The sequence below is a fragment of the Neovison vison genome, chromosome 2 (assembly GCF_020171115.1).
Source record: "Neovison vison isolate M4711 chromosome 2, ASM_NN_V1, whole genome shotgun sequence".
Taxonomy (NCBI): Eukaryota; Metazoa; Chordata; class Mammalia; order Carnivora; family Mustelidae; genus Neogale; species Neogale vison.
Genome location: NC_058092.1, coordinates 182,545,764 through 182,573,636, shown reverse-complemented (window position 1 = coordinate 182,573,636; position 27,873 = coordinate 182,545,764). Strand labels below are relative to the sequence as shown.

Here is a 27,873-nt window from a genome sequence, read left to right as displayed (position 1 = left end):
AAAATTAAATAAATGCCTAGTCAATGCTGCATAGTTTTAGAGATATACATAGGGCATAACCATTGTTTTAATGCTGAAAATTTTAAGAGCGTGAACATGTTTAGGTAAAAAATATACAGATTTAAAGAAAAGTATCCAATTTGTTTTAAATACATAAATAATACAGTAACTCACGCTTTGTTTTTTAAATTATACAAATTCTTGCTTCCTTAAACTCTTGTTCTTTCTTCCTAGTAATAGTTATAGGGACAAAAGAAAACTCTCCAGAGAAACAAAGGTATTAAACTAATTTTAGATATAAATCTAGGTAGCATTATTTTTACACACATTTAGATATTTTGTTTTTAACTTAACATTGATGAATGTTTGTTTTGGCTTAAGAAATAGGATGTAACTTACTGGGATAAGGAAACGGAACTCAGGAACTAATAATATTTCAGAACAGAAACTCTTATTGTTAGAAATGAGTCTTTTTAAAACTAGGAAGGGTAGCTAGCTAGTTCCTTTAGTAAGCCTATGACTTTCCTTGTATATGTTTATTGAGAACTTAAAAGTATTTGTTTAAGTATTTGCTTTGTTTTAATTTATGAAAAGGCTTTTTGGTCTTGAACATTTTATATTTGTTTTAGTAAAAATTGTTAGTTGGACTTCTGGCTATATCATACTCACATGTTTCCTTGATTGATCTTATAATTAAATTCCACAGAACTCCCCAAATTTCTTCCCCTTAATTTCTTTTGTTTATAACAATTTAATAACAAACACAACTCCCATTATGCTTTTAGTATCGCTTAATGATGGTGTTCTTGGGAGAAAATATTTTTTCCTTAAGCTAAGTAAATTGAATTTTTTAGTCATTTCAGTTTTGATTTATTTCAGAAAATGGTAATTTGCAACCATATAGCTATTGGTAGGTAATAATACAAAGCATTCATAGAAACATAGTGACCTCACATTTGTCATATCTTCTACTGCTTTTATTTCGTCCCACAAATAGCTGTTGTAGAATGGGATTTTTTAATACAAAATTCTTAAAATTTTATGTTTTTACAATTGAGAAGGGACCTTCCTATGAGATTTTTAAATCACCAGTTCAGAACCATGATTTATGTCAAAACTTTCTAATTTCTTTTATATTTATTCCATTGATTTCCTAAAATCATACTGACATTTTTGTTGCTCTTATACTTCTGACATTTTGTTGCTCCTTATACTTCTAGTATAAGGGATTTCAGTCAGTAACCCATAGATATTTAGTAAATGGAAAGAAAGTTAGCTATAAGAGAATTTTACTATATGACAGTTTATTTGAACAATGCCCTTTAATAAATTATGCATTTGTGACTTTGCTGTTTCATAAACCTGGATGGGGACCTGAAAAGAGATCTTATTTGAGTCACTCGGTTTAAACTTGGAAGGTTTTTATTTGCTAAATGTGTATTAACTTTTAAACTCTGTGTTAAGGCATTTCTCCTGTTCAGCCTACTCAGTTTTCAGTGGACTGATCTGATTTGTTATGACATATACATAGTTTTTACTGATACTTTCATGTGTTAAAGGGCAATTTAGTATTTCAGTATATTTTGTTTGGGGCAAATCATGCTCAGAGACTGAGTTTGTCTTTGCCTGACCTCTATTTAACACAGGTTTACTGAAGGGATTTCACAAGGCAGTAACATATGGGATAAATAACATACTTCAAACAAGTGATAGATAAATCGTACTGTTGTTTCAAGCAAGAGGTGATAGTAATAAAAATCAAATTTAGTTTAGGTATACCTTTATATGACTTGATACTAGGGAGAAATGGCTTAGCCAACTGAGAACTGATTTTTTCCTGCCAGCACAAAAGTAAAAGTCCCCTGTTCTAAAGCACGTTGCTAAGGAAAGATACATCTAGCAAGTATTGATGGGCAAGAGGATCTTTTCCCTAGGACTGCTGCCCAGTTTTTACCCCTGAAGGTTAAAGTCTCTTCTACTGTGGCTGGCACTGATTACCCTGTCTTTGGAGAGCTATTTAGATTAGCTAAGACCTAAGAGTCTGGGATAGTCCTCACAAACCCTCAGTATTCATAATCTAAATATCCTCTAGCTAGAGTTTTTCTAAATGTGTTTTTATTAGTGAGACCCCAGTAGAGCCCTACAACAGCTGAGCCATTGAGTACATCCAAAACATGACATTATGACATCCCAACACAACTTCTATCCAAACAGCTTAACTCTTAAGAACAGTTCCATTTTGTCATAAACAAGTGTGTTTGAAATCAAATTGTTATACGACATAGAAATACATTTTTATGAAACACTGCCAGTGATTTTTTTCTTTTTAAATTGTAGTACCAAACTATTTTTGTTTTTATTTTATTTTATTTTATTTTTTAAGATTTTATTTATTTGACAGAGGGAGAGATCACAAGTAGGCAGAGAAGCAGGCGGGGTGCGGGGAGCAGGCTCCCTGCTGAGCAGAGAGCCCAGTGCAGGGCTCGATCCTAGGACCAAAGGCAAAGGCGCCCCCAAACTATTTTTAGATGCAAGGCTTTTTCTATATGCTTAGAGATGTGAGCCAGCTTTGAAATTTTTGCATTCATTTTGAATAAACCATGTAGAAGACAGGAGGAAGCTCAACTATATGTAAATAGATTTTTTAAAAATTAGTGTTTATGGGCGCCTGGGTGGCTCCTGGTCAGTTAAGCAACTGCCTTTGGGTCAGGTCATGATCCTGGAGTCCTGGGATCGAGTCCTGCATCCGGCTTCCAGCTCCACAGGGAGTCTGCTTCAACTCTTTCTCCCCTCTCAAGCTCGCTCTCTCTCTCAAATAAATCTTAAAAAAAAAAAAAAAAATTAGTGTTTATAGTTTTTGTAAGAATGATCAGAAAACTGAAGAGTCACGTTAGGCTTTACTTTTCTGGAAAACAAAATTCATTTTTATGCCAGTAGATAAGGGTATTGAAATTAAGTAACACTTGAAAATGAGAGAAGAATGTAAAATTAATAATAGGTTATATTTGAAACTGTTACTGCTTTGTTAATCTTTTAAGTGGAAATACATACTTTCCCATGCAAACTTTAGATAACCAGTTATTGGTAATAAAATTGTAGTTTGTTTTTTTTTTTAAGAAATTCTGTTTCTTGGACCTATGCAATAAAAACTATGAGAGGGTGGTATAACATTATCCTTGTGAGAACAGCTATTTCTTGATTATAGTAACTAATTATGTTTGACTTGTCAGCTTGGTCAAAAGTAAAATTTATTTTCTTGACTTCCTCAATTTTGAACATATATTAAAATTTTAGATTAAAAAAATATTTCTTAATGGTAGTGACTAGATTGTTAGCGTAAATCTTTCAAAATTAAAAGGAGTTGGTGCTAAGACTTTTTAGATCACTAAGGAAGTTGTGGCTTCACTGGGAAATAGAAAATTGTTAATTATGTTTAATTGGTAAAATATATTTTAAAACCACTTTATTGAGGTATAATTGACATACAAAAAGCTGTACTTAATGTAAATGCCTTGTTGGGTTTGAATTTCACAAAATATTTAATGTTTTAGTTCTGAAATTTATTATGTAGGGTAAACTTTTTACTAGTCTTTGTTAGCAGTTTTTGGAATTTTACCTTCACAAACAACTGTAAGTGCCTAGTTTATGCCTTTAATGCCCCTGTACGTTAAATTGTAAAGTATAACAGTACAGTAGCACACATATTCAGCAATATATTTTGGCAGACTTCCCAGCGGAGGGGAGTACAGATCTTATTTCCAAGTGTATTAATACTGTTTTCTTACAAATTTCAAACATCTTTCAAAATGCAGTAAAGAAATGATTCAGTTCTTTACAGTGACTCATTTAATGATGTCATAGCCATTTAAAATGTTTGACATACTTTAAACTTTAGAAAGTTGTTTCAGATTTATAAGCAGTTAGAAAATGTTGACCCTAGATGTCTGAATTCTGATTTTCTCTTCATAGTTTTCATTAATTAGGAATCCTCATGTTGTGTATATGCATAAGTATGTATTTTTATTTACAAAATTTATTCTGGCTTATTTTTACTTCTTGACTGCATTTGAATCATTTAAAAAATTAGAGAATAATTAAATATTTACATTAGCTTTTTTACTTAGAGAATTATTTTTGATGAATTTAAAAAATTCTGTTTCATTAAGAATTTTCTAATTTGTTGTCCTTTAAGAAAAATGGAACATGGGGAACTAATATGGTAACTTATTACCGTTCAGTATTTTTCTTTTTTATATTCCTGAAAGCTAAAAAAAAAAGGAAAGGAAAGAAGAAAAACATATCCTCCTTCATCTCCCCAAATGTTCTGTATATTAATTTACATGGAGATGAAAGGAGATTTTTTTTTTTTAAAACAGTAATGCCATAGAAGAATACATTTCTTTGTCACTGTAGCAGACATGGCTAAAGAAATTAGTATTTATGTTGTATTCCAAGCCTTATGATAATTTTGGAAATGTGGAAGTCACCAAGTATAAATTGCTATGCAAATTTAGAAGTTTTAGGGACAGATTTTATGAACAGTTTAATATTAAAGCTTTAAAGACTTTATAAACTCATCCTTTAATAGTCTATTTGTTACATATTTTTTTACCAGGCACTGTGGTAAGTGCTGGGGAGCCTGTGAATATAAGACACATAGTTTGCATTTATAGAGCTTATTGTTGAGCAGAGTACACTAGTAGTTAACAGTGATAAATTCTATGAAGGAAAAAATGTAAGGTGCTACGAGAGTTTAGTATTTGAAATCTCTTATTTGGACTTGATACCTGGAACAAGTTTTAAAAAATAGTTAATATAGGGGCGCCTGGGTGGCTCAGTGGGTTAAAGCCTCTGCCTTCGGCTCAGGTCATGATCCCAAGGTTCTGGGATTGAGCCCCGCATCGGGCTCTTGGCTCAGCGGGAAGCCTGCTTCCTCCTCTCTCTCTGCCTGCTTCTCTGCCTACTTGGTGATCTCTGTCTGTCAAATAAATAAATAAAATCTTTAAATAAAATAGTTAATATAGTTAAAAAAATATTTAACATAATTCTGTAGTCAGTGTGTCGTGTGCCTAATATGCATAAACAGTAACAGTGAATGTTCAGTAACTTCAAGTTGCATATATCCATGTATTTTTTTATTCCCGTTTTTGCATTGCTCGAGTTTGATTTTGCTAATTACAGAAAAAATGGCATTTTGCTACATTTGAAAATCTGAAGGTGCATTGGATCCTGTTAACTTGTTGGATTCTACGAAATTATAGCAGTGCAACTCTCAGGTTTTGTAGTTAAGAACATAAATCCACTAAATAAAAATATTTTTAATACGACAATATGGAATTAGAGTAACTCTCCTTTCTCCTACTCAAAATTTGATTTGCTGAAGCTGCCTCCCGAAAATCATGGGTATCGACACTCTGGTCAGAACTTGCTCCGGACTCTCATATGGCAGAATCAGGTCAGGTGGCAGTATCAGGTAAAGGGAAATAAGAAACATATGTTTCCTCCCCCCTTCTTACCTTGAAAACACTCATTCAGGAAAAACAAAATGACCAGGAGAAGGGGAACTGCATAAGAAACACCTGGGATGATTGATGCAGAAAGATACTTGATTTTTGTAATGTTTTAAAAATTAGCTTTCAGAATTGTTTTACAGTTAAGGAAAAATCAGAAGGGGGGGAAGAAACTATAAAAATATAAGGAAAAAAATGCAAAGTGGCAGAAATATGACTGACTATATCAGGGATCATAATACATATGAATTGATTAAATTTCCCTAGTGAATAATTAAGTTTAATATCACTGATTTAGATGTAAAGGAAAAGGAGAGCTCGAAGGAATAGGTTTCATAATGTGAATTGGTAGTACCACATGATAAGAATCCTTATTGGTTCTTAAGGAACCAGATAGAGAACATGTATTAAACTAGGCCAAACACCAATTTTAGACAAATTAGATCATGTACATTTTTTTTTACAAATATATTGCCAGGTTTCACACTTTGAGCTGAAGGTTTCTTTTGAAAAAGGAAATATCTGAATTATAAAAGCACTGTGAGGAATACTTGAGGTGTGAACATAGTTTGCCTAAATTCTTTTTTCAGAGTACTTTCTCATTACACCTCTTAATTTTTTTCACATTCAATTTTGTTTACTGATGTTAGCATAAATAGTTGGGTAAAATGGGCTTATATAAAAAAGCATGTACTGCTAGGTCAGTAGGAAACTATTTGCACATAATAGGTAGTCAGTAAATGGCATTAATAAATATTCAGGATCCGTTTATTAAATGGAATTAACTGATTTTGATTTCTTTTCTTATTTTCTAGAAATATTAAAAGTTTATCAGATATCCAGGTAGTACAGGTTGCTTGCGGTTACTATCATTCACTTGCACTTTCTAAAGGTAAGCATTATTTTTATTTTCTTACCCTTTTCAGTTTTATTACTGGATACTTGAACAGAAAGTCCTCTAACTTTGTTCTTGAAATTCAAGATTGTCCTGGTTCTTTTTGATCCTTTTCATACCCAAATACATTTTAGAATTAGCTTGTCAGTCTTCACAGACCCACAGACTACTGAGATTTTGATTGGGATTACGTTGTTTCTATAAATCAATTTTAGGAAAATCTTTACAGTATTGATTCTTTCAATTCTTGAACATGTTACATCTATTTTAATCTCCATTTAATTTTTCTCAATAGTATTTTGTTGTTTTCTGTGGAGAGGCCTTATACATCTTTTATTAGATTTTCCCCTAGATATGAAATGATGTTTTTATTATTGAACCATTTCGAAGTTATTGCTAGTATATAGAGGTGGAATTGATTTTTGTGTGTAATTGTTCTATAGGGGGAAAGTTACAACTTGTCTGATCTCATTTGATCTCAGACTTTTTATGAATAAAAAAAAGTCTAAGCATCCTATTAGTTTTGTTTGTTGGGTTTTTTTGTTTTTTTAAGATTTTTATTTATTCATTTGAGAGAGCCAGAGGGACAAAGAGCACAAGCAGGGGAGAGGGAGAAGCAGACTCCCTGCTGAGCTGAGAGCCCGATATGGGGCTCGATCCCAGAACCTGGAGATCATGACTTGAATCGAAGGCAGACACTTAACCATCTGAGCCACCCAGGTGCCCCTGTTTGCTTTTGTTTCTTTTTTTTTTTTTTTTAAAGATTTTATTTATTTATTTGACACAGAGTGAGAGAGGTCACAAGTAGGCAGAGAGGCAGGCAGAGAGAGAGAGAGGAGGAAGCAGGCTCCCCGTGGAGCAGAGAGCCCAATGTGGGGTTCGATCCCAGAATCCTGGGATCATGACCCGAGCCAAAGGCAGAGGCTTTAACCCACTGAACCATCCAGGCGCCCTCTTTTGTTTCTTACTCAGCTTCTTCACCTGCCTGCTGAGGATTGTAGCATGGGTTAGTTACTATGTTGGTTTTTACCATATAAAAAATAAGCTCCAGGAGCGCCTGGGTGGGTCAGTTGTTAATCGGCTGCCTTCAGCTCAGGTCATGATCCCAGAGTCCTGGGATGGAGCCCCGGCTTGGGCTTCCCTGCTCAGTGGGAAGCCTGCTTCTCCCTTTCCCACTCTGTCTGCTTGTATTCCCTCTCTTGCTGTCTCTATCAAATAAATAAATAAAATCTTAAAAAATAATAATAAAAAATAAGCTCCAGGGGCGCCTGGGTGATTCAGCCGGTTAAGTGTCTGCCTTCGGCTTAGTCATGGTCCAGGGGTCCTGGGATCAAGCCCTGGATCGGGCTCTCTGCTCAGCAGGAAGCCTGCTTCTCCCTCTCCCTCTGCCTGCTGCTCTGCCTACTTGTGATCTCTCTGTGTCAAATAAATAAATAAAAAATAACCTCCAGTGGCTTCATTATTACTATTATTTAATTCATTAAATGTCTAGGCTTGCTGTGAATACAGCACTAGGGTCTAGCTGTAGGGAAATACAGGTAAGATGATAGAATAATTTTAGGGCCTATAGCATCTAGGGGAGGGGGGCAGATACACAAATAACTGGTTTGAGACAAAAATACTGTTTTGGTCAAGGTCAAAGTGAAGTGCTACATGAATGAAGAAAAAAGTGTAATTCAAATCAATAAAATTATTAATAATAAAGAGGGACTTGGTATTTAATGCAGTTTTGAAAGATGAATAAGGTATATTCAGAGTTAGAGAAATGTTGAGAAATAACTAGAGGAAGTGTTGAAGATTGGCTAAGGTGATAGTACTAGTAAAGTCGTAGAATTAGGAAAGTATTTTGTGTATTTGAATGTTAGCGTGTAGTTTTATGTAGGTATTGTGAGCGTGGGAGACCTAGTGATACTTACAAAGGCCTTAAATGCCTTATTAAGGCATTTGAATTTCAGTAGGCACTGGGGAGGCTGGCATCCCTGTATTCTTTGTTGTTACTTTGTCAGCTCTTCTTTTGATATTTGGTAGGTAGATCTAAGATCAGATTAAACCCAGATGTTTTACTGATGAGGAGGGCAATTTTCTGTCTGGACTTAAAGGGATTTTTTTTGCCTTGTTTGGCATCATTCACATAATATATAGTGGTAAGCAGTATGCTGCTAGCCCTTATGTTATAGTCATATTCACACAAATAACAATATAATTGCATAATATGAAAAAGGACTGTAAAGAAAAAATTAGGATATTTGGAATATATAATGGGGGACTGGACTTAAACGAGACCACCAGGGAAAGCTTGCTGCTGGGAAAGAGTAGAAATGAACTAGACAAAGATGGGGGGAAAGTCTGCACAAAAGGAATTGCAAGTGTGTGAGAAATGGACATTGGAGAATGTAAAGGAGGACAAGTATCACTAGAGTAAGGGAAGAGACAGGTATAAAATGAGCTTGGAAACATTATGTTTCCATAATGTAGAACATTAACAGGCTTTGTTAAAAGTGCTTATCCCAATGTCAGTGGGAAGGCTCTGATATCTGTTTTTCAGGTGAGCCACATTATCAAATCTGCATTTTAATAATATCTCTCTATATACAGATGTCTGCTAGTATATGCATAAAATATTTTTGGAAGTACATACCAGTAAGAGTGGTAAGAGTGGTTGTCTCTTGGGAGAGGACCCAACATCTAATTTTAGAGGGAAACTTAAGTGTGTACTATTTTATAGTATGAATTTTAAAAACAATTATTAGTGTGTCAGTTATTAGTGCCATTTAATAAAATAAAAAGATGTCTAAAGTTGCAAGATATGGTGATAGTTGAGGGAGCAAAAGTGACAAGCAGAAATGGTGAAGAGTGCATCTATTTGCCATATTTTTCTTTAGAAGGAAAACTGTATATTATGTGTTGATATAGAATAGAGTGATACCAGTCTGTGTATAAGGTAAGAGAAGAGAGAAGAGTTCTTTAAGCATGTCTCTTTATGTTTATGGCTTGTGCTACTGAATCAGTTACAGAATCATTTATTGAGATGGAGAACACTGAGCATAGGTCCAGTGGGAGGTAAAGTTGGGGGTCATAAATTGTTTGAAACACACTGAGCTGGAGGTACCTTTGTAATATCCAAGTGTCGAGGTCAGGTAAACAATTAGATACATGGGATTATTGCTAATAAGAGAGGTCTGGTCTAGTGATAAAATTTTGAATGTGATCAATATATAATAACTGAGGTCTTGAGCCTGGTTGAGTGCCTTTTGAGATAAATCACAGAATGAAAGTGAGGCTTGAGGAATAGTTCTATCTTAAGAAACATAAGGAAATGAGTTATGTGCTTTACCCATTCATTAGTAAAGTGAGTCAAACTTATTCTGTACTAATTAGTAAAGTGAGTAAAACTTATTCTGTACTAATGCAGAATGTTGTTCTTGATGTTTCTTTGAATGTTCTTCTATTACGTTTCCAGATAAGAAATAAACTTAATAAAGGTGAGTATGTACTTCATTTGATGAGAAGAAGAATGTCCCCAAGTAACTGATGATCTTCAAATGAAATTTTTGGATGTGTGAGGAAAATAGTTAATTTTATAATTTTTTCTTTTACAGCAAGTGAAGTCTTCAGTTGGGGACAAAATAAATATGGCCAGTTGGGTTTAGGCATTGACTGTAAAAAGCAAGCTTCGCCACAGCTGATTAAGTCTTTGCTTGGAATCCCTTTCATGCAAGTTGCAGCAGGAGGAGCCCATAGTTTTGTACTCACCCTTTCTGGAGCTATTTTTGGATGGGGACGCAACAAATTTGGTCAACTAGGTCTTAATGATGAAAATGGTAGGTTCTCATTATTTATAGATAAATGTACATTAAAAGAAATGATCTTTTGAGATGGATCGGTGATTCTTAATGTCAGAAAGAAATGTACCCAAGTCTTCCCCGATACGGAGAAGAGGATGAGAAGCTTATTTAAAAATTCCATTTAATAATATTTTGAAGGGATGGTGGGAGTGCCAATGAATACCATTTTATCACAAAATAAACTCTAGAAAGTATATCTGGAAAAATCTTTATTGCTGGATGTTCATTAAAAGAAAATTGTGAAAAACATTACTTCAGTTGGTAATCACATTATTGGCCACCATCGGTGGAAAGAGGTTGTAAAATTATTGTGGAAAGTAACATGAAAGCATTAATGTATTTGAGTTTTTCAAGGAACTATTAAAATAATCTGAGTCATTAAAACTTTATTTTGAAGTTTCACTTTTAACATTGGTTCTAGAGTTGAAAATAAACAATTTGAATTTTAAGCATTATAATTACTTGAAACAAGTCAGGATCTTGGAACTGATTTTTCATAACTACATTAATTCAGATGCCAGTATCTGAAATACAGGAACTAATTTCATAAAATTAAACATAATTGTCATGACTTAAGTAGACAAAAGTGAGTTGTTGGTCTAGTAACAACTGGTAATGATAAAGAAATAATACTCAGAATTTTAAAATATTTTGTTCTGCATTGAGAAAAATGTCAGATTAGGACATACTTCTTTTCTGCTACAAAATAGAAAGTATAATTTTCAAGTATTTAAATAGAATCCTGTGAGCTTAATTATCATGAAGTGAATATAAAGAATGATATTAGAAGCAAATAGCTTTGAAATTCCTTGATTTCTAGTTCTGTAAAGATTGGTGTTAAGGGAGTTTAACACTTAAATTACTTTTTAAAACCCTCCTTTCTTATAGCAGCATGAATAGAAAGATCTGGAAACCCAGTTAAGTAGGCTTGTACTAGTAAATCATTGAATCACAGTTAAAATTATTTATCACTGTCTACTGAGCTTGGGAAGCTGTAGAGGAAACACATTTTAGAAGAGTTTTAACTTAAAAAATACCGTTAACGTCTCTTGTTGGAATTTTCAGATAGGTATGTTCCTAATTTACTAAAGTCACTAAGAACTCAGAAAATAGTTTATGTTTGTTGTGGAGAAGATCATACTGCTGCACTAACCAAGGTATTGTATTCCTATAAAACTTTTTTATTATTACTCATGGTAGTAATTTATAATTAGTGAATGTTTTCATGATATTTACATTAAAATTCGAGTGTTATTGATGTCTAAAAAGTAATTTATCTTGAAGACAAGAACTAGATTATTATTGTCAAAAACAATTTACCTTAATTTTCAATTGTTTATTGTTATGAAATGTGAGTTATGATCTGTTAAATGTGATAATGTGTATTAATTTCTCAGCTTTATATGAAATACTGTTTAATATTTTGAATGAAAAAATTCCTTTTTAGTTTGTCAGACTTGCCATCCTCTGTGTATCAGTCCCGTTTATATTGCGTAACTGCCTGATTTTAACTCCTGTTTGGCTTATAAATACTGTACAACAGGTAATGGAGGAGAATGAATCTGCCTGTTAACCACAGGCTAAGTATTACGCAAGTAGTTATAATGAGCTTTCATCACAGTCTTGTTAATGGTTTTAACTCTGTCCTGTAACTTTCTTGGGTATGTCCCATTTCATTACCAGGACTGTGTAGTCCTCTAGTGATTAGAGGTAGAATGAAAATAATCACTTTAAACTAACCTTTGCTAGGAATATTATTTATAGTCATGTTAAAGGAACTGACACATTTTTTATTAGCTGAATTAGAAACGAAATTTTTTGCTGCTTTATCTTTCTTCATTCTGCATAGTAGATAATATTAGCAAGAAAAAATTAACTTCTAGTCAGACTTCTGCATACACAAACTTGTACACACTCCCACATTGGAAATTTTTTTATAAGAATTATTCTTATTCATTATCAAGTATAATGTTCTCAGAGTACTTTTAAAAATATGACTAATTATAAAAGTTGTTTTTTAAAAATTTTTATTACTTGCCTTTTAGTAAGGAAGTTTTATCTGCTTATCTTATATTTTATTGATTTTTATCATTCAAATTACAAATTAGTCACGATAGTTTTAATAACTTATGTTGGCAAGTTATAAATCGTCATTCTCTTCTGTCATGGGTGGTTAGAAGAAATAAGGCTATATTGAAATAATAGTAAAAAATATTTTATATATTATCCCTTAGGGCTATAATATATAATATTATATATTATTCCTTAGCTTTGTGGTAGAAAGACTTACAGTGTTAATACTTATCAAATTCAGCCCTTCAAATAACCACTCAATCGTATTTTCCCAGGATATGTAACTGCCTACGTCTGTTGATTTTTTTTTTTTAATTTTAATATTCTGTATTCCTCTTAAGATAGTAGCCGGTGGTACTTGTTCACTGGCATTTTTGGTATATATTATTTCTAGTATATGTGCTGCTGAAGCGAGCACTGGTATATATTATTTCTAACAAAATAAGATAGTTTTAAATATCCTAATAGAAAAATATTTTATTTTCCCTTGATTTAAGTTAGAATACAGTTCTGTATCCATATATCTTTTGTTTTTCTGGAAGAACTTTTTGCAAATAAATTAGGATTGCTTTATGAAGCAGTTTCCTTTTGCAAAACCTATCTTAGCAATTTAAAAACAGACTTTAAAAAAACAATAAATGTAAAGACCTACATGTTAATGGGTGTGAACACACTATCATAAAGATGTCAGATTTTTTTCAAGTTCATTTGCATATCACATATATTTTATAAATTTATTTATAAATATATTTTATATATTTTTATATATTTTAATTATATTTTTATAATATATATTTTAACTTAGCATGTTTTATATTTTATATATATTATATATATTTTTATATTTTATATATTTTTATATTTATTTTTACTTAGAATATATAATATATATTTACTTAGCACATATATATTTTATATATATTTATATATATTTTAACTTAGCATATATATTTTATATATATTTTTTACTTAGCATATATATGCTATATATATTTTTTATATTTTAACTTAGCATATATATATTTTTTAACTTATATATTTTAACTTAGCAACCCTACTTTTAAGAATCTGTCCCAAAGATAGGAAGTTGCATGTGCACAAAGCAGTTTAATTGCAGCATTATTTTAATAGCAAACGAATGAAAGAATGCAGATGTCTTTTCTGTAGCACTCTAGTTAAATAAACTGTAGTAACCACCCAGGACTTGTAAAACAGTATTTTCAAGTCTTGTAAAATAGAATGAAGAAGATCTCTATATGGAATATCTTTAGGAGATATTGTTAAGTAAAAAGGTACAGAATAGTTGACTTTTGTATAAGCAGGGATAAAAGATGAACATGTTACATGGTATTTGTATTTTTAAAAATTTAATAGCTAGATCAAATGTACTTTGGTTTACAGTTTTGTTTTTAGAACCTAGAAACTGTTACACATAATTAAAAAGCAAACATACAATTTTTTTTTTAAGATTTTATTTATTTGACAGATAGAGATCACAAGTAGGCAGAGAGGCAGGCAGAGAGAGACAGGAGGAAGCAGGCTCCCTGCTGAGCAGAGAGTGTGATGTGGGTCTCAATCCCAGGACCCGGGGAACATGACCTGAGCTGAAGGCAGAGGCTTTAACCCACTGAGCCACCCAGGCGCCCCCAACCTACTTATTATTTATTTTTATTTTTATTTTTTTGAAGATTTTATTTATTTATTTGAGAGAGAGACAGAGAGCATGAGCAAGGAGAAGGTCAGAGGGAGAAGCAGACTCCCCATGGAGCCGGGAGCCTGATATGGGACTCGATCCCGGGACTCAGGGATCATGACCTAAGCCGAAGGTAGTCGTCCAACCAACTGAGCCACCCAGGCGTCCCTACTTATTTTTAGCATTACCAAGGAGACATGTACTTTGGTGTGATTTAATAAAGTAATCAGGAAAATTTTAAACATGGCCTCAGTATCCAATATCTTATATTAAAATTAAAGGGGTCAGTTCATGAAGAGAATATAACAACTATACTTATATATGCACTCAACATGAGAGCATCTAAGTAATATTAAACAAACAGTAACAGAGCTGGAGACACAGCAGTAATAGTAGGAGACTCCAGTATCCCCACTTTAAACAACAGATAGGTCATCCATGTGGAATGTCTACAAGGAAATAAAGGACTTGAACTACACTTTTTATCAAATGGACTTAACAGATACACAGAGCGCTCCATCCAATAGCAGCACATATACATTCTTCTCAAGGACACAACAGAATATTCTGCAGGAGAGATTATATGTTAGGTCATAAAACAAGTCTTAACAAATTTAAGAAGATTGAAATCATATCTGGTATGTTTTCCAGTGAAAATGGTATAAATCAATTTGCAGATTATGTGGATATTTAAAAGCACCCTCCTGAACAATCAGTGGTCAAGAAATAAGTAAAAGAGAAATTAATTATATTGAGACAAGTGAAAATGGAAACACAACATACCGAAACTTACGGAATGCCACAAAAACAACTCTAAGAGGGATAGATAGTGATAATACTCTCACTGCATATCCAGTAAAGTATTTGTAGCAATAAATAGCTACATTAAGAAAGAAGAAAAAGCAAGCTCTCAAAGAGACAGTCTTTATACTTCCAGGAACTAGGGAAAAAGAAAACCAAACTGAGCCCAGAGTTAGCAGAAGGAAGAATATTAAAAAGGTCAGAGTAAAAATAGACAAAAAGTACATTAGAAAAGATGACAAAACCAAGAACTGTTTTCCTGAAAAGAGGGGGAGGGAATCGACAGATCTTTAGGGAAACTAAAAAAAAAAAAAAAAAAAAAGACACCCTGCACCCAGATAACACCCTGCATCTGTTAGGATGATTATTACCAAAAAAAAAAAAAAAAAGACAGATACTGGTGAGGATGTGAAGAAAAGGGGAATCCTTGTTCCCACTGCTGGTGGAAATGTAAACTGGTACAAATAGAAAGCAATATGGAGGGAGGTTCCTCAAAAAATTACAAATGGAGCTATATGGCCCAGCAAACTCCACTTCTGAGTATATACCTGAAGAAAATAAGAACAGGTTGTTGAAGAGTTAACTTCACTCACATGTTCATTGTAGCTTTTTTTTTTTTTTTTAAGATTTTATTTATTTGACAGGGACAGCAAGAGAGGAACACAAGTAGGGGGAATGGGAGGGGGAGAAGCAGGCTTCCCACCAAGTAGGGAGCCCAATGTGGGGCTGGATCCCAGGGGACCCTGGGATCATGACCTGAGCTGAAGGCAGATGCCCAACGACTGAGCCACCCAGGTGACCCTGTAGCATTTTTAACAATAACCAAGAAAAAACCCAAGTGTCCATTACCAGATGAGAAAATGTGTGATGTATATGTATATACACACACACACACACACACACACGGAAGAACAATATTAAACCACAAAAAAGAGGGAAATACTTGGCATTTGCAACAACATGGATGAACATGGAGGAGGACATTATTCTAAGTGAAATAAGCCAGAGAAAGAGAAATACCATTATCATGTTATTTATGTGGGGAATTCTAAGAAAAGTCAAATTTGTAGAAATGGAGGATAGAATGTTGTTTCCTGGGGTCTCGAGTTGGGGTTGTAGAAATGGGGGGAAATTGGTCAGGGGTACAAACTTTCTCTTATAAGATGTACAGCATAGTGACTAGTTAACAACACTATTCTATGCCTGAAATTTGCCAGGAGAGTAGATCTGAAGCATTCTTAAAAAAAAAAAAAAAGCATGTGAGATAATGGGTGTGTTTAACAACTTCTTTGTGGTAGTTATTTCACAGTGTATTCGTATGTGAAATCACATTGTATACTTCAGATATATACAGTTTTATTCATCAATTCATCATACCTAAATAAAACTGGGAAAAAAAGATACCGGTTACAAAAACCATAAATACTAAAAAATAAACACTTTGCCATTTCTGTCAAAAAAAGGAAATTAATATTTTGTAAATATAGTATTACTGTGTTTTGTATTTATATATGTGCAAGGTATATGTCATTAAAGATATATACACATTCATAGGTGAAAGGATTTGATGTCCACCGTTTGCTTTAAAGTACTCTAGTACTTTTTTTTTTTTTTTGCTTAAAAGCACCCTGAAGAAGAAAAATGGGAGGGGCATTGACGAAACAAGGTTATTTAACTTTTGCAGCTTGTTAAAGCCAAGTGATGGTTATATGATGGTGTGTGTAGTATATATATATTTATTTATATATACATGTCTTTACTTTTGTGTAGTTTGAAATTTTCATGATAAAAAGTTTTAAAAAGAAAAATCAATTTTCTTACATAGTCATATATACACTTACACTACTGAATGTTAAAAGCAGAATATAAAATTGTGTATACAGCTATAATTCTGAAGAAAAGTAGTTAAATTGGAAAACCAATTGTGCTTGTGTTAAGCTGTTATGACAATTACTTTTTTATATATTTAACCTAACCCAGTTGTATATTTTACCATAAATTTTTTAAAGACTATATATAGTCGACCCTTGAATAACACAGGTTTGAACTGAATGGGTCCACTTATACACAGATCTTTTAAAACAAATATATTGGTAAAGTTTTTAGAGATTGCAACAATTTGAAAAAACTTATAGGTAAACTGTGTAGCCTAGAAATACCAAAAAAGTTAAGTTAGGTATTGTTTATGTGATCAGTAAGGTTTTTAGGCAGGAGTGTAGGCTATTAGTAAAGTTTGGCAGAGGCAAAAGTTGTATGTGGATTTTTGACTGCACAAGGGTTTGACGCCCCAACCCCTGCATTGTAGCAACTGTGTGTTAAAAAGAGCTATATTTGTGCATTCTGGTTTAATTGCACTCTTTCTGCAGAGGCTTTGTATAAAAGCATAACTAGTTTGAAAACTGAAGACGATAACCAGTTTTAGGTTTTGTGATACATTACAGGTTATGTACTTGGGATTCAACAAGATCATGAATATAATGACCATGAAAGGCAATGCAGAAAATGATTAGTGTCTCTTTAATGATGGCTTCAACTAAATATAATGATAAGAACATAAGTGCTTTTAAAATATGTGAAAATAGCCTGCACTTCTCTTAGGTTTAAGGGATTCTACCCTGAAAAGTCAGCTGTTGTCTGTTAAATTGCAGAGGCAATAGAAGAGAAAAATTGTCTGCACATATTAAAGATTAACCTGTTTTCTTAAAGATTATTTTCTCTTATCAGGCCTTTTAATGATAAAGGGTTTTGTCTTTTCTCTCTCTCTCTCTCTCTTTTTTTTTTTAGGAAGGTGGAGTGTTTACTTTTGGAGCTGGAGGGTATGGTCAATTGGGTCATAACTCTACCAGTCATGAAATAAACCCAAGGAAAGTTTTTGAACTTATGGGAAGCATTGTCACTCAGATTGCTTGTGGAAGGTAAACTATTATATAAGAGAGTATCTTAGTCTCCATAACACAATTATTTAGGATTTTTTTTTTTTAACAGTCCAGAGGTCTTTTATTTTTTTTTTTTTTTACATTTACCTGGTCATAAATTTATAGGGAGCAGGTTCTAGTATCCATTGGTTCTCACAAAGTGTACTTCTCTGGGTGCAGCAGGCTGGAACTTCAGTTGAATTCAGGTCCTTTTTTCTTTGGCTTCCTTTTTGTCTGATCGTTTGCCATTACATGTTTCAGGAAGCTCTGTCTTGGCTCTCAGAGCGTTTAATGTTTTCAGCATGCACAGAAATTTTCTAGACAAAAAAAATCTTGCCCTAGTTTATTTACAGCAATGCCAGCAGCATGCTTGGTAACATTGTAGACTTCATTTTGCCATGGTAACATTTGCGGGTCATTCCTATTTGAATAGGGCCTGTCCCCTTGATGTCTACAGTATAACTTTCTTGTGGATTTGCATAAATATGACCAAAGGAATAATTCCTTGTTTCTAGAAAGCCTGAAGAACATAATGGGGTGTCTTTCCTTTTTCCCTTTCTGTCAGTCATTTTTCAGATTACTGGAAGATCACTAGTTCCTAGCTGGAAGTAGGGATTTTTTTTTTTAATTGTTAGCAGTTAAGGAATCTAAGATACAAACTTTCTTCTCGAAATGCCTAATTTGCTCCTGAGGAGTAATAGTTAACAGAAGAAATACCTTTTCTACTGATTATTTTACTTTTCTGTATTTGAAACAAATTTAACTGGGTGGGGCAAGATATTAATAATGAATATGTAGTAGTACATTGTATATAGCATCACACTTGAAGAGAAAGTACAGATCATCTTTTTTTTCTTTTTCTTTTCCATTTCTTTTTTTTTTTTTAAGATTTTATTTATTTGACAGAGTGAGAGAGACAGCCAGAGAGGGAGCACGAGCAGGGGGAGTGGGAGAGGGAGAAGCAGGCTTCCCGCAGAGCAGGGAGCCCAATAGGGCTCCATCCCAGGACGCTGGGATCATGACCTGAGCTGAAGGCAGACGCTTAATCACTGAGCCACCCAGGTGTTCCATCCACCTGTTTTTAGTTTAAAGAATGAGAAAATTGAGCAGTTAATTATTTAACACATAAAATTAGTTATTAGTAAAAATTGAATTGGAATACTGGTTCCCAGTTCTTGAGAGTAAATAGGAGTCACAGTGTTGAAATTGAGCTTCACCTTTGGTGGACTAAATTAGATAGACTTCCAAAAAACAAAATGTACTTTGTTTGACTAAGTTTTGACCACTTAGCTTAGTTTTTTCTTTTTTTTTTTTATAGGAAAAAAATATTTTTTTAAGAACAAATTTAGTTTGAAACAGACATGGAATGTGACCTCACGGGTTTCATTTCTGGGGGCTTAGTTTTTTCTATGTAGTAGATATCCCTATATAATATGCCCCCCCCCCAAATTGTGTGTGTGTGTGTGTGTGTGTGTATGTGTATGTATGTATATGGTTCAGTTTTGCCAGCTGTTAACTTCAGATACTTGAAATCATACTGTAGGTAGTCTTCGGTGACTTTCTTATAACATGTTAACTTGTTTGATTGATTATCTGTATCTGTGAAGCTGTGGTTTGCCTTCATTAGATCTCATTGCTGTGTTTTATTCAGTTTTGTGCATATATAATTATTTAACATCCTATTACTGCCAGGTTTTTGGGTACTGATCTCCTGGGTAAATAGTGTTACTTAATCATGATTTGAATTTGTTTCCATGATTTGAGACAGATTGAATTAAATCTGTAGGTCACTTTGGGAAGTATTGATGAGCATGATTTGCAGATCTTATTGTAGTAGTATATTTAGTTTTGTAAGAAACCATCAAATTGCCTTAAAGTGGCTGTATCATTTGTTTACCTGTGTTGGTTAATTTTGTTTTCCTTTAAATAAGCCAGACATCCCAATTTCTTTGTAAGTCCTATGATTTTTTTTTCTTTTAAACTGGACATTTGACTGTAATAATGTATAGCTCTGGACATCAGATGCTTTTTCCAGGGTTGCTGATTTTTTTTTCCTGATTGTCATAGGTTATCTCTGTGGCAGGGACACATAAGCCTTGAGGTGTAAACATAAGGTCTTCTCGGGTCTTGTCTTTTCTTTTCTTTCTTTCTTTCTTCCTTCCTTCCTTCCTTCCTTTCTTTCTTTCTTTCTTTCTTTCTTTCTTTCTTTCTTGTTTTTAAGATTATTTATTTGATAAGGAGAAAGAGAGCATGCACAAGTAGGGGGAGCAGGAAAGGGAGAACAACTAAGCCATCCAGGCACCTATCTTTTCTGAGCCTGCACCTCTTCTTGGGCATGCACAGTGACTTTTTAAATTCCTTTGTATATAGAATTACTTTTAAATATTCTAGATCTTAAATTTCTGACTCTCAGAAGGGGAAAAAAGACATTAAAAGGGGAAAAAGCATTAGCCCTTTAACTTCTGGAAATCTCTTTAAAGGGGATTTGGGACAGTTCTTAGATTCTACTTAGATTTTCAGTAACATGGCAGACTAGATAACTTAAAGACCCCTTTGACTCAAAACCCCTTTTAAATAACAGGTTAGTTTGCCAGGAACTGAAGGGAATGCCACAGGGAAAAGCAAAGAAATCTGAAAACTATTTGTTTTCAAAACTATTTGTATTTGTTTGAACTGACTTTGAAGGTGCCCTGAAAGAATTTGCCAGTGTAGGTAATACATTATCAAACCACCCTAAAACTTAGTGGCTTTAAACAGTTTCTTTAGAAAAAGGAAACATTGTTTTATTTTATATATTTATGCATTGTTTTATTATATACACACACACACCCCTCAGTCTTCTGATTGGTACTGGATTACTTGCCCACTTCTTACTATAAAACTTCTGATTGGTGTCCAGAGGTGGATCCTTAGATGCTTTAAGCTAGAATTTTATAGGGAAGGAAAGGGGAGAACTTGGATGATATAGTTAGATGCTACCCCTTGTACTGAATTATCTCTTATTAGGAATTCCACTATAGGTCTGAGCCTTTTTAAATTTGGACAGTTGTAGAAAATTTCGGGGTCATGCTTACGCAGCCTACCTTTGTAGTAGAAAATTTATTCAGTGTAGAGTAAAACTTTTAATAACTAGTTTATACGGAAAATTTTAGAACTGTAAAGGTTTTGTTAATGTATTTTTGAAGAGAAAAAATTACATCAGTTAATTATTGTGTGCTTTTCTAAATGTAAATTGTTTGGAAGGTAACATTAAGTCAGATTTTCTATCATTTTACTCTAGGCAGCACACTTCTGCTTTTGTTCCTTCATCAGGACGAATTTATTCTTTTGGACTTGGTGGTAATGGACAGCTAGGAACTGGTTCAACAAGCAACAGGAAAAGTCCTTTCACTGTGAAAGGAAATTGGTTCCCTTATAATGGGCAGTGTCCACCAGATACTGGTAAGTTTTGTTATATTAAAGCTTTGCTGTACAAGTTAAAGTTAGTAAAATATTGGTCTTAGATGATGAAGTTTTCTGTGTTTGACAGGAAACAGTTCCAAACTACATTGTTTAATGAAAATACCAAGATACAGAATAGTGTATGCATTTGCTTCATTTGTCTATACTTGCTTATTTATGCATAAGAAAACTCATGATAAAGTAGTAAAAGTGGTTTCAGAGCGCTGGGCACATGAGAACTGGACTGTGGCTAGATGCCATTGGGCAGAAGTATTTTTGTCTTGTGTAGGATACACATAACATAAAATTTATGAACTTAACCATTTAAGGTGTATAGTTCAGTAGTGTTCAGAACATTCACATTGTTGAACAACCAGTCTCCAGAACTCTTTTCCTCTTACAAAACTAGAACTTTGTATTCATTAAACAGCAGCTCTGCATTCACTCCTCCCACTGGCAGGCAAATACCATTCTACTTTGGTGTCTATGTTTTTGACTTGGCTCTAGGTACCTCATGTGAGTTGAATCATACAGTATTTGTCTTTTTGTGACGGACTTCATAAATTTAGCATAATGTCCTTATGGTTTATCCATTCTGTAGCATGTGTCAGGATTTCCTTTCTCTTTAAAAAAGGCTGCATAACATTTTATTGTATGTATATGCCATATTTTGTCTCCTAACTTATTGTGGATTGGATTGTTTCCACCTTTTGTGACTGTTGTGAATCATGTAAACATGGGCGTACAGATATCCCTTGAAGACCCTGCTTTCAGTTTATTTGAGTACATACAGGACTTTAAGATACATGACAGTTTTATTTTTTTTTGAAATTTGAATCATGTGAATATATTCCCTATTAAGGTATGAAATTTTTAAAATTTGTTTTTATATCCCTACTGCTTTAGCCCCATCTGTGATTTATTTATTTTTATTTTCTATTATTTTCAGTAGATCTGGTTATTTTTTCATTGGTATTAATTTCCTAAGGAGTTTGAAACATTTGAATGCGGTTTTCTCATTGACTTTTTTAACAGGCTGCAATATAAGGGGGTAAGGGTGCCTGGGTGGCTCCGTCAGTTAAATGTCTGCCTTTGGCTCAGATCAGGATCCTGGAGTCCCAGGATTGAGCCCTGCAATGGGCTCCCTGCTTAGCAGAGAGCCTGCTTCTCCCTCTGCCTCTCACCCCGCTCGTGGTCTCTCTCTCGCTGTCTCTCAAATAAGTAAAATATTTTTTAAAAAGATAAAATATGCTTGTAAAAAATACATATATTTCCAAATATGTTTATTTCCTTTATCATCCTAAACCAATCCTCAGAATTTTCTTCCTGTTCATTTTACTATGTTTGATTTCCTTAGGGATTTTTCTTTGAATTGTGTGTTCTGTCAAGATTTTATTCAGTGATGAGCATACGGTGAAGATTGATATTTGAAAAGATCCATAACTTTTTATGAATGACCTTGAAGGTTTTTTTTTTTTGGTAACTAAAAGTCTATTTCAGTTCTGCTTTTATATAGCAAAGGTCAGCCTGTGATACTATTTTGTCTTGCTTTTGTTTCATTTTGTATTTAGTATATGCCTTCATTTTCTTCCAGTCACTCTTAACTTTAGAGCATTTATTTTAGTAATACTGTTCTTGTGTCCTGAGTGGCATGTTGGTGATTTATTATATTAGTTTCTTTCATATAGTTTCTTAAAGGAGCATGAATATTGTAAGGAATCATGTATTTTTGTTTGTGAAGTTTAGTCACTTAGGGGTGCATTTTGTTACCCTTGAAACTGTACCTTGAGATTATTTGCATTCAAATGAGAAAGGAAGTGGAATTTTTTTATTAACATACAGTGTGTTGTTTCTGGAGTATAGGTCTGTGATTCAAAAGTCTTACACAACATATACCCTCCCCAGTGTTCATCACCCAGCCACCCCATCCATCCCACCCTCCTCCTCTCCAGGAACTCTCAGTTTGTTTCCTGACATTATTCCTCTCTTACGGTTTGTCTCCCTCTCTGGTTTCCTCTTGTTTCATTTAGGAAATGGAATTTTAAAATTAGTTGTTTTGCGGTACCTGGAACAGTCAAATGTATAGAGACAGAAAGTAGAATGGTGGTTACCAGGGCCTTGGCGGGGGAGGGGAGAACAGAGGGGTTGTTTAATGGGAACAGAATTTCTGATTGCGTCTTTAGGTCTAAAATGAGTCTCTTATAGGCAGCATATAGATGGGTATTGGTTTTTTTAATGCATTCTGATACCCTGTGTCTTCTGATTAGAGCATTTAGTTATTTACATTCAGAGTCATTATTAAAAAATACGAATTTTGTGCCATTGTGTTACCTGTAATGTTGGTGTTTCTGATGATGTTCTGTGTTCCTTTCTTTTTTGTTGCTTTTGGTGGTTTTTTCCCCTGGAGAGTCCCCCTTAATATTTCTTTCTTTCTTTTTTTTTTTAAAGATTTTTATTTATTTATTTGACAGACAGATCACAAGTACGCAGAGAGGCAGGCAGAGAGAGAGAGGAGGAAGCAGGCTCCCCACTGAGCAGAGAGCCCAACGTGGGGCTTGATCCCAGGACCCTGGGATCATGACCTGAGCCGAAGGCAGAGGCTTGAACCCAATGAGCCACCCAGTCCCCCCCCCCCCCCCCCGCTTAATATTCTTGCATGGTTGGTTAAGTGGTCATGAATTCCTTTAGTTTTTGTTTGTCTGGGAAACTCTTCATCTTTCCTTCTTTTCTGAATGATATAGCCTTGCAGGATAAAATATTCTTGGCTGCACTTTTTTTCCCCTTTCAACACTTTAAATATATCCTGTCGGCTGCCTGCATGGCTTATTTGTTGAGCCTTTGCCTTCAGCTCAGGTCATGATCCCAGGGTCCCAGTATGGAGTCCCACATGGGGCTCCCTGCTCAGCAGGGAGTCTGCTTCTCGCTCTCCCCCTCTCCCCTCTCACTTTCTCTCTCACTCACTCACTCTCTCAAATAAATAAATAAAAATTTAAAAATCAATCAATCAATCAATCAATCCTGGCATTCTCTTCCGGCCTGCCAAGTTACTGTGACAGATCTGTGATCCTGATCTGTCTTCCCTTGTAGCTTAAGGACTTTTTTTTCCCCTTAGCTGCTTTCAGAATTCTTTCCTTGTTTGTGTATTTTGTGAGTTTGATTATGGCACCCCTGGCGATGGCTGGCTTTTGTTGAATTTAATGGGATTTCTCCATGCTTCTTGGATTTTGAGGTCTGTGTCCTTCACCAGATTACTTAAGGGGAAGTGTTCAGCTATAATTTGCTCAAATAAACTTTCTGCCCCTTCTATCTTTTCATCATTCTGGGACTCCTATGATATGAATGTTACTATGTTTTAATAAGTCAGAGTTCCTTAAGTCTACCTTTGTGATCCATCATCTTTGTTTTCGTCCTCAGCTTCATTGTTTTCTGTAATTTTATCTTCAGCATCACTGATTCATTCCTTTGCTTTATATATCTTCATTGTTATGGCATCCATTTGGGTTTGCTGTCAGCTATAGCATTTTTAATTTCAGCTTGACTAGGTTTTAGCTCTTTTATCTCTGTAGTAAGGGATTCTCTGGTGTCTTCTATGCTTTTTTCAAGTCCAGCTAGTATCCTTGTAATTGTTTTAAATTCTGGTTCAGACATCTTACTTCTCTCTGTATTGCTTAAATCCCTGGCCATCACTTCTTCCTGTTTGTTCTTTTGGGATAAATAAATAAAATAAATAAAAATAGGGGCGCCTGGGTGGCTCAGTGGGTTGGGCCTCTGCCTTCAGCTCAGGTCATGATCTCGGGGTCCTGAAATCAGGCCCCGCATCGGGCTCTCTGCTAGGCAGGGAGCTGCTTCCCCCTTTCTCTCTGCCTACTTGTGATCTCTCTCTCTCTCTCTCTGTCAAATAGATAAATAAAATCTTTTAAAATAATAATAAATAAATAAATATAAATAAATAAAGCAAAATAAAATTTTTTTAATTTAAAAAATGAAGGGGCTCCTGGGTGGCTCAGTGGGTTAAAGCCTGTGCCTTCAGCTCGGGTTATGATCCCGGGGTCTTGGGATCGAGCCCCGCACTGGGCTCTCAGCTCTGCAGGGAGCCTGCTTCCTCCTCTCTCTCTGCCTGTTTCTCTGCCTACTTGTGATTTCTGCCAAATAAATAAATCTTTAAAAAAAAACAAAAACTAAAACAACTGGCAGTATTGAAACTCTTTCCTTTTTTCCAGTCAGTGGTTTTGGGGAACAGTTTTCTTGTACAGTCCTATGCGTGTGTTTCACTGCTCCCTCCCCCCCACCAACAAACTCTTCTCTCTCCCCTTTTCTCTTACTACCCACTCCAACACTAGGGCTCCCTCCCCTGTGCAGTGCTGGTGGCTTTATTCTCCCATGAATCAGCTCTCCACAGTTCCTACATTCTATTGGTCATTTTTTTCTGTTTATAGATGTGCTGCTTTGTTCTCTAAGGCTTCTCATTGATTTCTTGGGTGTACGGAATGATTTGATACTTATCTAGCTGTATTCGAGGAAGGAGACAAACTTACCATCACCCTACCCCTCCACCATCTTAACCCCTCCCCAGAGTTTCTGATTGTGTCAGTGAAAACTTTCTGGAGATGAATAATTGATAGATGGACATTTTGAATGTACTTAATGCCACCGAATTATACAATTTAAATGGTTAAAATTTTGTGTTTATTTTACCACAAATTACATATATGTGTATCATATATATAAGGGTTGATAATTATTTTGCACTATACTAGGGCTGTGTAGATTAAAAACTAGCTAAATGTGAATATATATATTTTTAAGATTTATTTCAGAGAGAGAGTGTGAGTGAGTTGGGTAGGAGGCAGCGGGAAAGAGTCTTCAAGCAGACTCCCCACTGAGGACAGAGCCTGACATGGGGCTTGATCTCATAACTCATGAGATCATGACCTGAGCTGAAACCTAGAGAGTCATACGTTCAGCTGACTGAACCACCCAGGCAGCCCATTAAATATGAATTTCCTTGGTCCCTTCAGAGGTGAAGCCCATGGCCCCCACCATAAATCACATTGTTAGCATAATCTGTCTATTGTGGCCTCAAGATCACAGGTGAACAAAAACATTCTTATTCCAAACTTTGGAATTATGCCCTTGGAGCTTGGCACAGAGCAGACCTTTCTTTAGAAGGTATAATGTTTGGACAGCTGTGTTAGTGTTCTAGGACAGCTGTAACAAAATACCACAGACTGGGTAACTTGAACAACACAAATTTATTGACTCAGTTTTGGAGGCTAGAAATCCAAGAAAAAGCAGGGTTTCTTCTTCTTGTTCCTCTTTTTAATGATTTTATTTACTTATTTGAGATGTATGTCCAATACAGGAGCACAGTGGGGGGGGGGGTGCAGAGGAAGAGAGAGAAGCAGAGAGCCTGACATGAGATCATGATCTGAGCCATCCAGGCATCCCAGGGTTACTTTGTTGTGAGGGCTATAAGGGATCCTCTGTTCCAAGTGTCTCTCCTAGCCTCTGGTGGTTTGGTCTTTGGCATTTCCTGGCAAGTAGATCACTGCCTTCCATCTTCACATGGCATTCTCTTTCTGTGTGGATCTGTGTCCAGATGTATACCTTTTGACCCCCTACACCCATCTTGTCCACCCTACCACAAGCCTTACCTCTGGCAACCACTGATTTGTTCCCTATATCTATGAGCTTTTTTCACCCTTAAGATTCCACATAGAAGTAAGTGAGATCATACAGTATTTGCCTATCTCTGAGTTATTTCACTTAAGCTAATACCTTCAAGGCTCATACATATTGTAACAAGTAGCAAGATTTCATTCTTTTTTATGACTAAATAATATTCGTGTGTGTGTGTGTGTGTGTGTGTCACATTTTCTTTAACCATTCATCTATCAGTGGATACTTAGGTTGCTTCCATGTCTTGGGTATTGGAAATAATGCTGCAGGAAATGTAGGGGTGCATATAGTCTCAAGTTTTTTTGTTTTGTTTTGTTTTTTCATTTTCTTTGGATAAATACACAGAAGTAGAATTGCTGGATCACATGGTAATTCTATTTTTAACTTTTTACGGAATCTCCATCATACCATTTTCTGTAGTTGGCTATACTAATTTACATTCTCACCAACAGTGCACGAAGGTTCCCTTTACTCCACATTTTCACCAGCGCTTGTTATTTCTTGTGTTTTTAATAGTAGCCAGTCTTACAGGTGATATATCTGTGTGGTTTTGATTTGCTTTTCTCTAACGATGAATGACATTGAGCACCTTTTCATATACCTGTTGGTCATCTGTATATCTTCCTTGGAGAAATGTTTATTCAGATTTTCTGTCCATTTTTAATCAGATTATTTGCCTTTTGCTATTGTTTTATGCATTCTGTATTTATTTTGGATATATAACCCCTTATCACATACATTATTTGTAAATACTTTCTTCCATCCCTCAGGTTGCCTTTTCATTTTGTTGATGGTATCCTTTGCTATGCAGAAGAGTTTTAGTTTTTCTTGTCTTTCCTTTTGGTGTCAAACCCAAAAAATCATCTGTAAGACTGATGTCAACTACTGCTTTTGTTTTCTTCCAGGAGTTTTATGATTGAGGTCTTAATGTTCGAGTCTTTAATCCGTTTTGAGTTCGTTTGTGTTTATGGGGTAAGATAGTTGTCCAGTTTCATTCTTTCGCATGTGGCCTTCCAGTTTT

General features: G+C 34.6%; 1 protein-coding gene across 3 annotated transcripts in view; it reads left to right on the top strand.

The window, feature by feature from the left end:
- Positions 1 to 27,873, top strand: part of HERC4 (HECT and RLD domain containing E3 ubiquitin protein ligase 4) — a 117,405-nt gene that overhangs the window by 28,243 nt on the left and 61,289 nt on the right. For all 3 annotated transcript variants that reach the window (XM_044239628.1, XM_044239627.1, XM_044239629.1), the window contains 5 exons: positions 6,326 to 6,402; positions 10,005 to 10,226; positions 11,316 to 11,407; positions 17,602 to 17,732; positions 21,013 to 21,173. In XM_044239628.1, the coding sequence (XP_044095563.1) occupies positions 6,326 to 6,402; positions 10,005 to 10,226; positions 11,316 to 11,407; positions 17,602 to 17,732; positions 21,013 to 21,173 (683 nt within the window). The remainder of the gene's footprint in view (positions 1 to 6,325; positions 6,403 to 10,004; positions 10,227 to 11,315; positions 11,408 to 17,601; positions 17,733 to 21,012; positions 21,174 to 27,873) is intronic.